We start from the raw sequence: 14,662 nt of genomic DNA on the forward strand, positions 1-14,662 counted from the left end.
GCTATCAAGAATGCAAATATTTGGAGGATCATTTATACCAGCCACTGCAAGGTGCCAACACTTGCAATTGTGAATACAATAAGGCTGCTGATGTTTTATGAAGAACTGAATTTTACTGACCAGTATCCCCAGGAAATTAGACTGCAGAATTCCCACAATGAACTTGCAATTCTGAGCCTGCCCTGTCTCCTTCACTTGACTAGGAGAGATTTGTTTCCATTTGTAGGATATAAAAATATTCTGATTAAGTATCTTTTCTAAGCAAAAAGCTGAGGAGTATGTTGAGCTAAGAAGCGACACAATGTGACTGGGAAAGAAAATGGTAAAGAAAAAGAAATGCAGGTAGAAAAAGATATATATACTTTCTCTTCTGCCCTCAGATCTCAATTCTGGCTGTAATAATTGACAGATGATTCTCATTTGCAGATTTAAAGCACTGAAGCCGCTTATGAGAATCAATAATGCATGTTACAATGCAAACACAAACAAGCACATCCAAGTTTCTGCCTCACACTTAGGCCGTGTCTGGATGTGTGGAATGAATGTACTGTGACATGGCCAGGCTGTTAATTTGGGTCATCTTAATGATTGGTGCAGACTGTCACACCATCTGATTAGCCATGGTGATCGGTGGATAGCAATGACGGCTGGAGTGAAATAACAGCCAGCCTCTGCTGAAATGGGCTGGGATGGTCTTTAAAAAGAAGGTAGACAGGAAAGGGGATGGAGGGCTCTGCAGATAGTGCTCTAGAAGACTGAGAAACGGAGTGAGGCTACAGATGTGTATGCTAGTTTTTATGTAACTGCCTTCAAGACAGGTGAGAAGCTATTGAATAAATAAGACATTATCATCATCAGATAATCTGAAGCCAAATAACTACTTTTTGGCTCAAGAATTGTGTATTTTAAGTATAGTTAAAAATAAATCTGAATCAGTACGCATGCCTACTTTCACTCTGCACTGCAGACATAGCTTTTGGTTCACTGCTAAAACACAGAAATGTAAATTCAACATTCATAGAGTCAATAAATAGACTACTGAGGTCCTTCTCTGCTCAGGACACTGGGCTACTGCTGTTGGTGGAAAAGAGAACAGAGATTATGGATGTTCCGCAGGGTCCTACTGAAGATACTGTTAAATTTCTGATTGGATAACTCCAATGATGGCATTCCGAAAGTCCATTTAGTTAGCAAGTTATTTTCCATATTGGCTGAAATTTTCCTCCCTTTAGAATACACAAAGGCAAAAAATTTTGAATCTCTCTTCTATATAACAGCCCTTTAAAAATATTTAAAGACAATGATCACGTCATTTTTGAATTGTATGTCAGAGATGATAACGGCCTTTAGTCTTTAACTCAATTAGTCAACGTGCCTCTTACAATGTGGCAGAGCTGGGTGTGCTATTTCAGCTGGGAAAGTAGACAGGAACTACTTTGTCTGCCCTAGATACCACACTTCTATTAATATTTTGTTGGATGCATACGAACAATAGGTTTTTGAAGTAATAACACCATGGACTTGTGTTAAGCTTTCTGATGTCCCAGAAGTATCGGCTCTGATGGCACGCTTACAATCACCTGAGGTGGTTTTAAAAAAAATAAATACTCCATCTCAGGCCAATGGCGTCAGAACCACTGCATTAGGAAAACCTTTACACTCATGGTTTTGAACCTTGGTTGCACATTTGAGTCCCTCAGCCTGTACCTCAGACCATTGAAATCAGAACCTTTGAGGGTGGGACCAGGTGTGAGTACTTTTTTAAGCTCCGCAGATGATTCCAAAAGCAGAAGCATATGGGATCTTAGTTCCCCAACCAGGGATCAAACCCATACCCCCTGTCTTCAAAGCACAGAGTGTTAACCACTAGACCACCAGGAAAGTTCCTGAGAACTATGACTCTGAACCTAAACTCTCCTCTGCTGGGCCACTCATCTCTTTCCTTATCCTATTCTTACGCAGTTGATGTTTGGACCTATGTACAATAATTTGCATTCTCTTTATATTTCCGTTTCAATCCTTGCAACACCTGTTTCCAGCATTCATTATATTATCTAGTCCTCTTTGCTTTGTGCCGAGTCAAAAACTTGATAAATATCTAAACCTGTATTTTTCACTTTTTTGACCACTGTCTCCTTATGTTACTTATAAAAAATTCCATCAATTATTTCTAGTGTACACCTTGTGGGAGATGCCTCTCTCCCCTCCTCCAGTTGGAGATTTCTAACATGAAGTGGAATTTGTACCTCCTGTATAGCCCCACTGGAAGAGAGGATTTTGTTAAACTTTACTATTGCTGTTTAAATTATAGACACTCTTAATTTTTAAAATACACAATTTTTTAAAATAATGAATGAGCTTTTTCAAAATAACACCCACAGTTATGACAAACATAATACATCACACTAAGATGTTAATAGTGAGGCAGACTGTGCGTGTGTGAGGTATATGGGTATTGTCTTTGTAACTATTCCACAAATCTAAAACTATTCTAAAATAAAAATTTTATTTTTATTAGGAAAAAAACACAAAATTACAATGTGAACCTCTTAACCCCAACCTTACCCTCAAACCCAACTGCATTTGAGAATTCATGATATATGTCCTTGTGAAATATAATGGTCAAGGTCTTGGTATATTTCTAGAGTATTTTTCCCTGAGTTGACAATGTTCATGGATTGGCATTGAAATTAGGTAGACCTGACATCAATTTCAGGCTCTGCCACTATCTAGTTGTATGATTTAGATCGGTTAACGAATCTTTCTGCACCTTGTTACCCAACAATTAATAAAGATAATATACTTGAGGATAAGATAAATTTACTTGAGTTTACTTACATGTATATAAGTAAGTTAATACTTGATGATGATGAAGTAAGCTAATAAGTCTGCTACATAATAAAATAATAATTATTAATATTGTCATTCATACTGTCTCATCCTGAAATTAAGAATATAGTTAACTCTATCACCTTCTAGCTCACATTTTCTGGTCTCTTCTATGTGCACATCACAGCTGGCTTTGATGAATCAAGATACAAAGAACTCCTCTCCCCTCTTTGTTTGGACAAATTTCAAAAAAACAACAACTCCTTTTGGGACTTCCCTGGTAGTCCAGTGGTCAAGAATCTGTCTTTCAATGTAGAGCACATGGGTCTGATCCCTGGTTGGGGAACTCAGATCTCACAGGCAAATAAGCCATGCACCACAACTACTGCACATGAGTGCCACAAGGAACGAGCTCGCAGGACACAACCAAGACCCTGTGCAGCAAGTAACTAAATAAATTCAAATATTTTTTAAAAACTCCCTTCCCTTTGCATGTTCTACTAATATAAAAATTTTCCTTCCTGGTTTAAAAATAAATTAGCATTCCTTTTATCCTTGTGATCCTTTTTCTTACAATAATAAAAATTCAAGATATCTATCTTTAAAGAAATTATACTTAGAATACATAAAACTCTTTTCTTAAGGAGGTAAGATGCATGTACACTCAGTCCATGAAGTGCACTGTAAATATTTAATTCTGTAAGTCTTGCCTTTCAGCTTAGAGTTCACACCCTTCTGATAGAGATACCCATGATACAGTTATGACTAGATGCAGAGGTCATCTGTTCTGGGACTGTTCATATTAAAGAAATTGCTTCAATCTGCATTAAACAGTCATCTGGAAAAAGAAAAAAAAATGGACCGGATTTTCTAGAAGATTCAATTCTGGTAATGAGCAACACTGGCCTCTGCTGGTACCTGAGGCTGTGATGAACAAAGTCTACCTTCTAGATTGCTGAAGGTGCTGTCTGTACTCAGGTGGATCTCCAGGCATTTGGGGTTGGTGGTGGTCCATTCATTGATGATAAGTGAATGATGAGGTCTCTACTCTAGTGATAGACTTTAATGGCCCCAGTTATGGCTCTGGAACTTGCCGTTTCTTCTGCTCGAATAAATTTACACTTGCCTGCTCTAATGTTGTTGTTCAGTTGCTAAGTCATTTCCAACTCTTTGGGACCCTATAAACTATAGACTACCATGCTCCTCTGTCCATGCTGTTTTCCAGGCAAGAATAATGGAGGGGGTTGCCATTTTCTCCTCCAGGGGATCTTCCCGACCCAGGTATCAAACCCACAATTTCTGCATTGGAAGGCAGATTCTTTACTACTGAGTCACCTGGAAAGCCCTGTCAGCTCTAATAGCACAATTTTAAAATAATCTTTTCTTTGAATAGTGAGAAGTTGAGAGTAAAAAGAGAGCTGATTAATTTAACTAAATTGTACTGGATACAAACACATATTCCTTAAAGTTTATTTGCTTTATTTCCCGGTATATATCATCTGCTTCATAAAATGCAATATAAATTACTTGAATTTATGGGAAATGCAACCTTGATCTTCATACAAACCATAAATCTTCTACCCAGAAAATACTGTAGATCCATGTGAAAACAACTACCCAGAACTTGATGCAAATTTTGTGCATTTGAAGAAAGGGTGTTAGCCGCTCAGTCAGGTCTGATTCTTTGTGACCCCATGGACTATAGCTGCCAGGCTCATCTGTCCATGGGATTCTCCAGGCAAGAATACCGGAGTGGGTAGCCATTCCCTTCTCCAGGTGGCGTTCCCCACCCAGGGATCAAACCCAGGTCTCCTGCATTGCAGGCAAATTCTTAACCATCTAAGCTACGAGGGAAGCCTCATTTGTGCATTTGGTCCCCAGTAATTCTGAAAAAGAAAAATATAATAATGTTCATATTTTAATAATGCTGGGGTTATTTTCCTTCTCCAAGCAAATATAAAATTACTTTGATAATGTATGCTAAAAACAGCATGACTGAATAAGCTAGCCAACTGTCACTACAAGGCAAGCTTCCTACTAGTGCCTCTGATGGGTCTTATCCTAACCAGGGGGAACAATCTCTCAAACACTTGGACCAGTCTTTTTAATGTCAACTGGTGGTCAACACTGATCAAGACCTGTAGGGCCTCTATTCTCAGAAGTTCCCATCAAAGAACCTGGAACATATTTTAAAAATATGAAAAAAATGTAGATTAATGTGGGCTAAAATACTTGTTACATTGTCAAAGGAGTGAAACAACAAACATCTTTGTCCAAAGGGACCTGGAATAGAGTGTAAAGAAAGCTACAGGATGAAAGGTCAATACAGAAAAAAACCCAACAAAACAAAACAGAATAATTCGCTGATGAGGAATTTAACTTTGGGAATTAAAATTTACTCACATGATGACAGTCATCTTATCAAAACTGGGAAAGGAGAACCCACTGTCATCAAATGCTCATTGTTACTGGCACACAGACCTACATAGATGTTTAAAAGCAACTTAGTCACTTCTGACTTCAAACATATCTGAAAGGGTGACCACACATATCTCGTGAATCTTTTATAAAAGAGTGACTCTTTTCTAAAACATGGACATTTCACATGAAGTAATCTGTAGTTGTAGCCTGCTCTTTTCCCTCCTTCACTGCCTCCTTTTCTTCCTTCATTTTTTTTTCTTCCCCAAGTATGTTTAAATCGCAAATTTCCAGGGAAAATCACTCTTACAAGTTTTGGAGAATCATACACCGTAAGCTGTATATGACATCCTAATCTCTGCCTAAAAAAGACACCATTTTGGGGGAGAATAAGTATGTTTTACACATAAGCTGTCTGTTTGAAATACTTTCTTTTTCAATCCCAAATACCTTTCTTGTTAAGATACTACTGCAGTGTTTGGAAAGCATTAGCACACCAACAGATGCTCAGAATCAAATGACTTAATAGGCATAAACTTTTTTTTTTCCAAATAATTGCAAAGCTTTGGTTTAGCCTTTTGCATACCTTACATAGTTAATTACCTAGGCCTTAATGTTTACATGCAATGAGAGCATCTACAGCTATAAACTACATAATTTATAATTGATGTAAATGGGTGTTATTATGTCAATTAGGCAGCTGTGTCCTCCACCTCTTGGTAAACAGCTTTGAGTGATAAACTGAGTTTGCAGAGAGGTACCTTCTTTTCTTCATAACAGATAAAAATAAATTACCAAGGTAGACCAGGCTGTCCAATTGTTCTCTGGTGAGGTAGATGGAAAATCCGGGCCCTTTCTTTTGACCTGTTGACTGCAGTAAATGGTCAATTTCGTCACGCAGCACGGCCATAGCTTTCGGGTTCCGTAGAAGGTAATACATTGCCCAGAACATGGTTGGAACAGTGTTTGTCACAGAGGCCCAGAGCAAGCCTAAATGATGTGCTGGGAGAAAATAAGTGAAAAGGAAGATTAATAGCGTTTATTACACTGATTAGATTTGCAGTGTGCTAATTAAAAGATGTTAGGACACAGACCCAGCCAAGGATCAGTGCATGCTAATGAGGACCAATAGGCTTCTGAAGTCTAATTTTCTGCTTAATGAGAATAGTTTAAAATGTAATGTGTGTGTGGTGGGGGAGGGGAGGAGGGAGAAGAGATAAGCGGAGTAAATGCAGCTTAGTTATACTCTTTCTCATTATCACCATTAAGTATCTTGCATTACCATCTCAGCAAAAAAAAAAAAAAAAAAAATCAATTATCACAAAGGGTTGTTTCAGAGTAAAACATTTTATCATTAGCCAATTAGAAAGAGCATAAAAATTCTCAAGGTCGCCATTTTGTCTTTTTATTTCAAAGGTCTATTGTAAATTATTTTATTTTAGACAAGTTATCATTCAGAAGTTTCTTACCTCCTATTTCAGTGTCCTTGGGCGTATAGTACTTCTCCAGGATATCATTCCTTCTTTGAACAACTTCAGACATTCCTTGTAACTTAGCTAAGCTTTCTATTGTCAAGTCTTTTATGAGTTTAGTTCGAACAGACTTGATGTTTCCTAGAAGCTCAATGGGTATGCCTGATGCTAAACGTGTGAATTTTTCATCAAATTTTAAAAAATCATCTTTTAACTCAGTAATAAATGTTTTCTTATCATCAGCAAGAATATTTCCATATATGGTTGTAAATGTCATTTCGAATATTACTGAGTTGCAGAATGGCAACAAATATTCCGTGCTCCAGCTTGTGGTTTTTAAAAGTTGGGGTTCAAAAACTTGTTTCAGATTCTGCATTGTGCTTTCCATCAGTATGTCCAAATGCTTCCCTTGTAAAAATTGATAGGTACTATGAATCTCGTCGATGAGGTCAGAATCTGTTAACATCTTTTTGATAGAAAATACTCTCTTTAAGAATTTATTAGTAAATATTTGAAAGCTTAATTTTTGATTTTTTGCCACTGATGTGTAGTGGAAAGGATCCAGGATAAATGTTATGTACTTTCCTAAAAGAAATAAATGAGAATATGAATTCATGTGGCCATACAACAAAAGAAAAAAGACATTTGAAATTTGAGAATATCCTACTGAAAGAAAGACCTTAATCAACTCATATCTCAAAAGATGCAAAGTACAATAAAAATCTATTTGATTCAAAATTCCACTACATGTTTCCTTTAAAAATGGAAGATGGTGGGAAAACCCTAGAAGTTTGAAGTTAAATATTCTGAAATTCTTAATAACTTTCAAAAATATAGCTTATTCCTCAGATTTTTATTTTAATGAACTACCAAGATATTTAAGTTATCTTTTAAATAGTCTCAACAGTCATTACTTAAACATTTCTCATATTTTTCCTCAATAATAGAATCAGAAAACAAACAATTCAAATTGGTAAAGTATATTATCTTAGCTTTGATTGAATACAATTATTTTAACTCAAATGAAGATTTGGAGTGAAGCAAGTACTCACAAATGAACATCTAATTCAACACTAACAAGTCACAAATACCAATATTTTCATTTTTATAGATGAGAGTATAGTAGAGGTCAGGGAGATTCACTAACAAGGCTGAAGTATCATACTGATTTGTGGTCAAAAGAAGATTCCAAAACTAGAACCCATCCATTCAAGCTTTCATGAATTTACTTGACATTTATTGACATCCAGGTACTTGGTTGAATCTCTTTCCTCTTAAGATAAAGATGTAAAGGAACCACTGCATCATTATGGACAGTAAGAGAGCAGAGGTGGGAACACAATGTAAGAGCAGCAGGAAGTGGAACCCGCTTCTGTCTGCCTGGAGTGATCAACAGGCATTCTTTGAGGAGGTGACATTTGGCATTTTCCATACATTGGTCCAAAGTTAAGGTGCTGGTTAAAAATACAGATTCCTGCTTGAGTCTGACTCAGATGGCTCCGAGATGGGACCTACAAGTCTTTCAGGTGGTTCTTATAAGAAGGCACACTAAGGAACTTGGCCCTTTGATGCAAAAGAGCTGACTCATTCGAAAAGACCCTGATGCTGGGAAAGACTGAGGGCAGGAGGAAAAGAGGGTGACAGAGGATAACATGGTTGGATGGCATCATCAACTCAATGGCTCTAAGTCTGAGCAAACTCCGGGAGATAGAAGGACAGGGAAGCCTGGCGTGCTGCAGTCCATGGGGTCGCAAAGCGCTGGACATGACTAAGTGACTAAACTGCAACATCACCAGCACCACTAAGGCACAGACTCACACTGCAGTCTAGCTCTCAAAACTGGCAGGGACCGTGCAGATTCCTGGTTGCACCCTCCCCACCCCCACCACCCCGGGCATTTACCAGTGAAAGAAAGGCAGGAGAAGCTAAAGGCCAGGATTGTGTTGCCATTTTTTAGTGGCAGAGCCTAGACAAGAAAACAGTCCACACACGGTGCTTTTCCTGGTACTGTTCTGTTTCCTTCTCACTCAAAGGTTGCTTCAAGACTCCTGCTAATGAGAAGTCATATGCATTCAATACTCAATATTAACTTTAATAAGCCTTCCTTTCCAAGAACACACATGAAATTTAGTTGATCCCACAAACTGTAATGCTTATGTTACTGTCTTCTAGAAAATGATAAATGATTAGACATGAAAGTTTGTCAGAACATCTATGCTCAGCTCTTCACGTCATCATTTCTGTGTTTTTATGTGTATGTGTGAGAACCTTTCTTAGATAAACAACTCACTTATTATTTCTGGTAACTCAAACAGCATCACAGAAATTAAATTCAATTTGGGACAAGTTTTATGACAAAGTTTTGAATAATTTTAACCTAATCCTAGAAATAGGATAATTTTTTTTTGCTTTTCAGTCTTAAGGCATAATTTAAGGTTTTAGTGTACATAAATATACATGTGCTACAACTTTTTCCCTAAAAATAAATGACTTAAATTGTATTCACTCTATTTCCCCTTGATTTAGTTAATAAGGTGGGCCAATTCAGGAATGAGGGTAAAACTTGAGTGACTACTCATTCTGATCAGATCCCAAAGTTATATCTACAACATAAACTGGATTCCCAACCCCCCAGGAGAGCAAAACTGACTCAACTGGATTTGGGCATATTTTATGACACCTGCTTTACCATAGCAGCTTAATTAAATAAAATCACCAGCATCTGCCTGACAAATAATTGAAAAAAAGAGTCAATTCTCTTATGTTGCAAAAGATATAATTTTAGGCAAGGCTGTGTATTTTCACAGGTGGTGATTCATACTTTTCTCTTTTCACTAAATGAAAGGATTTTGCTACATATCTTTACAGAGTTATTTTAAATTTGTCACTAAAATTCAGAGAATGCATAAAAGGCTTAGTTTGTAAAACATAATTTTAGAGAATAGTTGGAATTTTTTGTTACCAATTGTCTGTATTCATCAAAATCTAAGCGGAAAGACAAAACTGTATTCAGTCATGGCAGTAGAAGCCACTAGTCACTGACTTATTGAAGTACAAGCTTCATGTACTTTAGAGATTTTTATCTATAATTCATCATGAATACACATGTATTCCCTCTCTCTCCCTTTCTTTCTCTCACCTTCAAGGTGAGGAAATGGGAAGAAATTATGAGGTTAGTATCAAATAAAAACAGTAAAAGCTAAATGTGGAAAACTGTGTATGATTAGCAACCAAGTATTCATTGATTTTTAATAACTGCTTATTTTTTAATAGGCAGTGTCACATAGGTTGTTTTTTAAAAAATTACTGATCAGTTTAATGCAATTTATTTGTAGATAAAATTCTCACTCTTTCCAAGGCTCTTTACACTCCAGGATCTGTATTTTTTTTCTCAGTTCTTATTTTGATTTTCTTCAATATCAAGGCATTATGCTTTACTGACTCTCTTATCCAAATAAGATGTGGACTGCTGAGTAAGACATTTTGATTTTCTGGATTTTACTTTTCAAGTGGGTTTGGAAGTACTAATAACACTGGAGATGCTAGCTGGCTTTCCAACTTTTAATCTTCAGTATAAACAATTTAAGCTAAGTTTTCCAAAATTAATATTAATTTAAACCATCTGTCCACCATCTGCTAATGTGAGATGCAAAACCAGAGTTTCTTTGTAATCTTTAATCAGACAGTTAGGAAAACACATATACATTCATAAAATGAATTTAAATTTCTTAACAAAGGAAATTTGAAAAGTTATTCTGAAGGCCATGCATTCTTGGAGCAAAATTAACTTTTGTTCCAGTGTGCTTTTATGTAAGTGAATGCCGAGTGTCAACAGGCAACTCGTCTACTTCACAAAGATCACAAGATAGAAACAGTATCTTTTGCCATGTTTTCAAAAGAGAAAGGAAAGCTATCAGCAGTTGATGTGAAATATTGATTTAAAGAATTTCAAAGAATAAATGTCAAAATGAGGCTCACTTCCGCAAAATAATGTATATGTGTGTATGTGTATATATATATATAAAATCATCCTTTTGAGCAGTAAATTTGAAATGGGGTCACATTTTTTAATATATTCTTTACCAAACATTTCATTGTCCTCCTTTTTTTAGGAACTGGCTCAACACAAACATATTAATTCCATCATTCCTGAATAACCTGCACATGATCTATTACTAACCTAAGAGCCATTTCACTTCCTGCAAAATTACTTCTTTTAGGAAGGTGAAGCAATGTAATGATAAGTATGTCACTAAATGTTAAAAAAAAAAAATAAGTCATTCACTCTGATGTCTTGAAGTTTGACATCTGGATCATTATAACTTGAATTTTGATGTTTTCATCTTAGATATTTGGTGCTGTACAGGAAGACCTCCAAGGGAATTCAGAACAACCATTTGACTATTCGGAATAGAAATGTATAGTCAATAAATAGGAGATAAACTAGAATTTTATAGAAATTTTCCATAGCTATCACCTTTTAATCTCCACATATACCTGGCTCTCCATTTAAAATCTCCAGCTAAAAATATTCATTGGAAGAGTGGACTATGAGCCAACTTTTTATTTGGTAAGGATGACCACATTATCCTCCCGCTCTTATTAGGGAGATTTCGCTAGCTGTTGACAATGATGTACAGTGGTGCTTCGCTGCGGTGACATCTAGGGAAAACGATTCCGCTGCACCACCACACAAAACCAATTAGAGAACTATTTTCTGCGACAGGTCACGAATTTGCGTGGTTTCCCATGAAAAGATGTACCTTTTAATTTCTTTATTAAGATGACATTCGTGTCCCTTGAGACTTTTGGGGATGACAATCATTCGCTCATCACGAGAGAACATATACTCAGTGAAATCACATCATGGGACAAAGGTGGGAGACACTGTTTCCCGTTTCACATTTTCCAAACGAGCTACTTTGCCAACTGATCATTAGAGGCACGTACATGAAAAGGATTTCTTGACAGGAATTTATTCAAACTCTGGGAAGAAGCCAAAGGAAGTAGTAGTATGTATTCAACTCTGGTTGTCTGTGGTGGAGTTTAAAAACATAACCATGGTCAATAGATATTAGAAATTCAGCAAGTGTCTCGGTATTTAAGATGAAGATATCAAGTGTCAGCAGAAATTTGTTATTTTCTGAAAAGTGAATAAAATTATTCCAATCTGCCTTAAAGTTTCTGCTTAATCATCTGAGGTTATTTTTGTAGAATGTATTAGAAAGGAAAACTGAAAATGTCAATAATTTGTTGTATCTACTCATTAGACTATAAGGTTTACTTTTTAAAGTTAAAAGTGACTTTTTAAAATTTAATTTTTGTTTTATATTGGAGTATAGTTAATTTACAATGTTGTGTTAGCTTCAGGTGTGCATTTAAGAGATTCAGTTATACATATATCCATTCTTTTTCAGACTGAGTTCCCTGTGCTATACAAAAGGTCCCTGTGGATTATCTATTTTATATATAGTAGTGTGTATATGTAAATCCCAAACTCCTAATTTATCCTTCCCCAAGAATTATTTTTTTAAGTGAAGAATATAGTTTTGTATTATGAAGCCAAGTCGTGTCCAGCTCTTTGCAATCTCATGGACTGTAGCCTGGCAGACTCCTCTGTCCATGGAATTTTCCAGGCAAGAATACTGGAGTGAATTGTATTCCCTTCTCCAGGGGATCTTCCAGACCCAGGGATTGAACATGGGTCTCCTGCATTGCAGGCTGATTCTTTACTGTCTGAGCCACCAGGGGAGCCCTATATAGAGAGGTATGTATATGTTAATCCCAAACTCCTAATTTATCCCTCCCCAAGAATTACTTTTTCTAAGTGAAGAAATACAAAATGTAATATGAAACGAATAGTTCACTTAGGCTAGAAGCCCCAACTATGGCCTTTATTTGTGTTATAGTATTTCATCAGCTCTAAGGTATTAAGAATTTCCTCATCAAATATTTATTGTGAATCAATCAGTGCTGAGCTGTGAACTAAATGTGGGCAAGAGAGGAGTTAGATAATAATGAAGGGAAATAGATAATGTGAATTAACAATACAGTCACAATTTATTAAATGCTTTGACAGAAGAGATACTAAGAGTGATTTGAGAAGAGGCATCAGACATAACATGGGGAGGTGGTAAGGATCACTGTAAAACACCAGTGCATTTGACAGGTATGTGGGGATCTAAGTGAGATCATACCTGTCATCTTCAATTTTCTTGGGAAAGAAACTGAAAGTTATCAGATCCCAGTGACAGGGAGCTGGAACACAGCCTCCTATCTGCACACTCAACCAGAAGTAGGAGGGCAGAGGAGTGTAGACCATCTAGTGTGTAGAGATCAGCCTCCCAGACATACACGGGACAGACAAAAGCAAGCAAAGGAATGGCTAGCCCAGGAGATAAGCTGATGGTGGAAGACTGTGAGCAAACACGCTACCATAAATTTCTTCACTCTTTCTACATGTGCTCCTTTGCAACTCTGCCACTCTACCCAGGAAGAAGTGGAGGTCTCTTTTCTTAGCCTTGAATCTGGGTTGCTCTGAGACGTGCTCACACGAACAGAATGTGGTGGAAGCAAGGTTCTATGACATCTGAGCCCAGGCCTCGAGAAGCCTTGCTGCTTTCCTCTAATCCTCTTGAAATATCAGCTGCCACATAAGGACATCATCTTGAGGATGAAACCTCATGAGGACAAGGAGGTCCTAATTGGCATGTGATGAGGTCATCTTGGGACATTTAGCCCCAATCAGTCAAATGGCTCAAGCCACACAAGTGGGCCTGGGCAAGACCAGTTGTTGTTTCAAGGCATTACATTTGGGGGAGGTTTGTTATGCAGCCAGAGATAGTTAACACAGCTGGAGAGCGTGGGCCTTAAAGGAAGATGATCTGAGAACATTCCAGCTTCTCCTATAGCACCATGATGTTGGACTATGTAGTGATCCTTCTGTGTACATTTTTTCTTGTTTTGTAAACATCTTGAAGTTAGAATCATAAAAAATATTTTTAAGTTAAAAATATTTTCTGGGCTTCCCTGGTGGTCCAGTGGTTAAAACTCCCTGCTTCCAATTCAAGAGGCATGGGATCAATCTCTGGCCAGGGAAGTTCTGCATGCCACATGGCATGCTGCCCCCCTGCCTCCAAAATGTGGGCTTCCCTGGTGGCTCAGTGGTAAAGAATCTGCCTGTCAATGCAGGAGTCGCAGGTTTGATCCCTGATCTAGGAAGACCCCACATGCTGCAGGACAACTAAGTCTGTGCACCACAACCACTGAGCCTGTGCTCTCGAGCCCAGGAGCCACCACTACTGAAGCCCGCATGCCCTAGAGCCTGTGATCCTCAACAAGAGAAGCCACCGCAATGAGACGCCCATGCACTGCAACTAGAGAATACTCCCCACTCACCACAACTAGAGAAAAGCCCAGCACAGCCAAATAAATAAATAATTTTAAAAGGTGCATCCTGATCTGTGGGTGCTTGGGGCTCAGGGGAAAGGGACGAGAAGTGGATAGGGGAAATGCAGGGGATTTTTAGGCCAGTAAAACTACTCTTGTGACACCATAATGACGGATACATGACATGATGCATTTTGGAACAGGACCCACAAAGGAACAGGACAAACCCAAGGAACTGGACAACACAAGGAATGGACTGCAGAGCATACCACAGACTTGATGATGTATCCACATTGGTGCATTAGTTACCACAAGTGTGCCACACTAGCATAAGGTGTTCATAACAGGGGGAGTTATGACCAGGGAGAAGAGGGCATATATGGGAATTGTCTGTATTGTCTGATCAATTTTCTCTAAACCTAACACTGCTTCACAAAGCCAAGTCCGTCAATGCATTCTGGCTTTTAAAAAAACAATGCTTAAAGGCAAGCTAAACCAAACCCAATAACATATGACAACAGGAGAGTGGTATTCCCCAGGCACTCTCAAGAGAA

General features: G+C 37.6%; 1 protein-coding gene across 1 annotated transcript in view; it reads right to left on the reverse strand.

Moving 5' to 3' along the window:
• The window catches only part of CYP7B1 (cytochrome P450 family 7 subfamily B member 1), a 175,256-nt gene that overhangs the window by 18,489 nt on the left and 142,105 nt on the right, over positions 1-14,662 (reverse strand). The window contains exons 3-4 of the mRNA XM_019973913.2: positions 6,717-7,304; positions 6,043-6,249 (exon numbers count right to left, since the gene is read on the reverse strand). Of these exons, the coding sequence (XP_019829472.2) occupies positions 6,043-6,249; positions 6,717-7,304 (795 nt within the window). The remainder of the gene's footprint in view (positions 1-6,042; positions 6,250-6,716; positions 7,305-14,662) is intronic.

The sequence above is a fragment of the Bos indicus genome, chromosome 14 (genome assembly GCF_029378745.1).
Source record: "Bos indicus isolate NIAB-ARS_2022 breed Sahiwal x Tharparkar chromosome 14, NIAB-ARS_B.indTharparkar_mat_pri_1.0, whole genome shotgun sequence".
NCBI classification, from domain to species: domain Eukaryota; kingdom Metazoa; phylum Chordata; class Mammalia; order Artiodactyla; family Bovidae; genus Bos; species Bos indicus.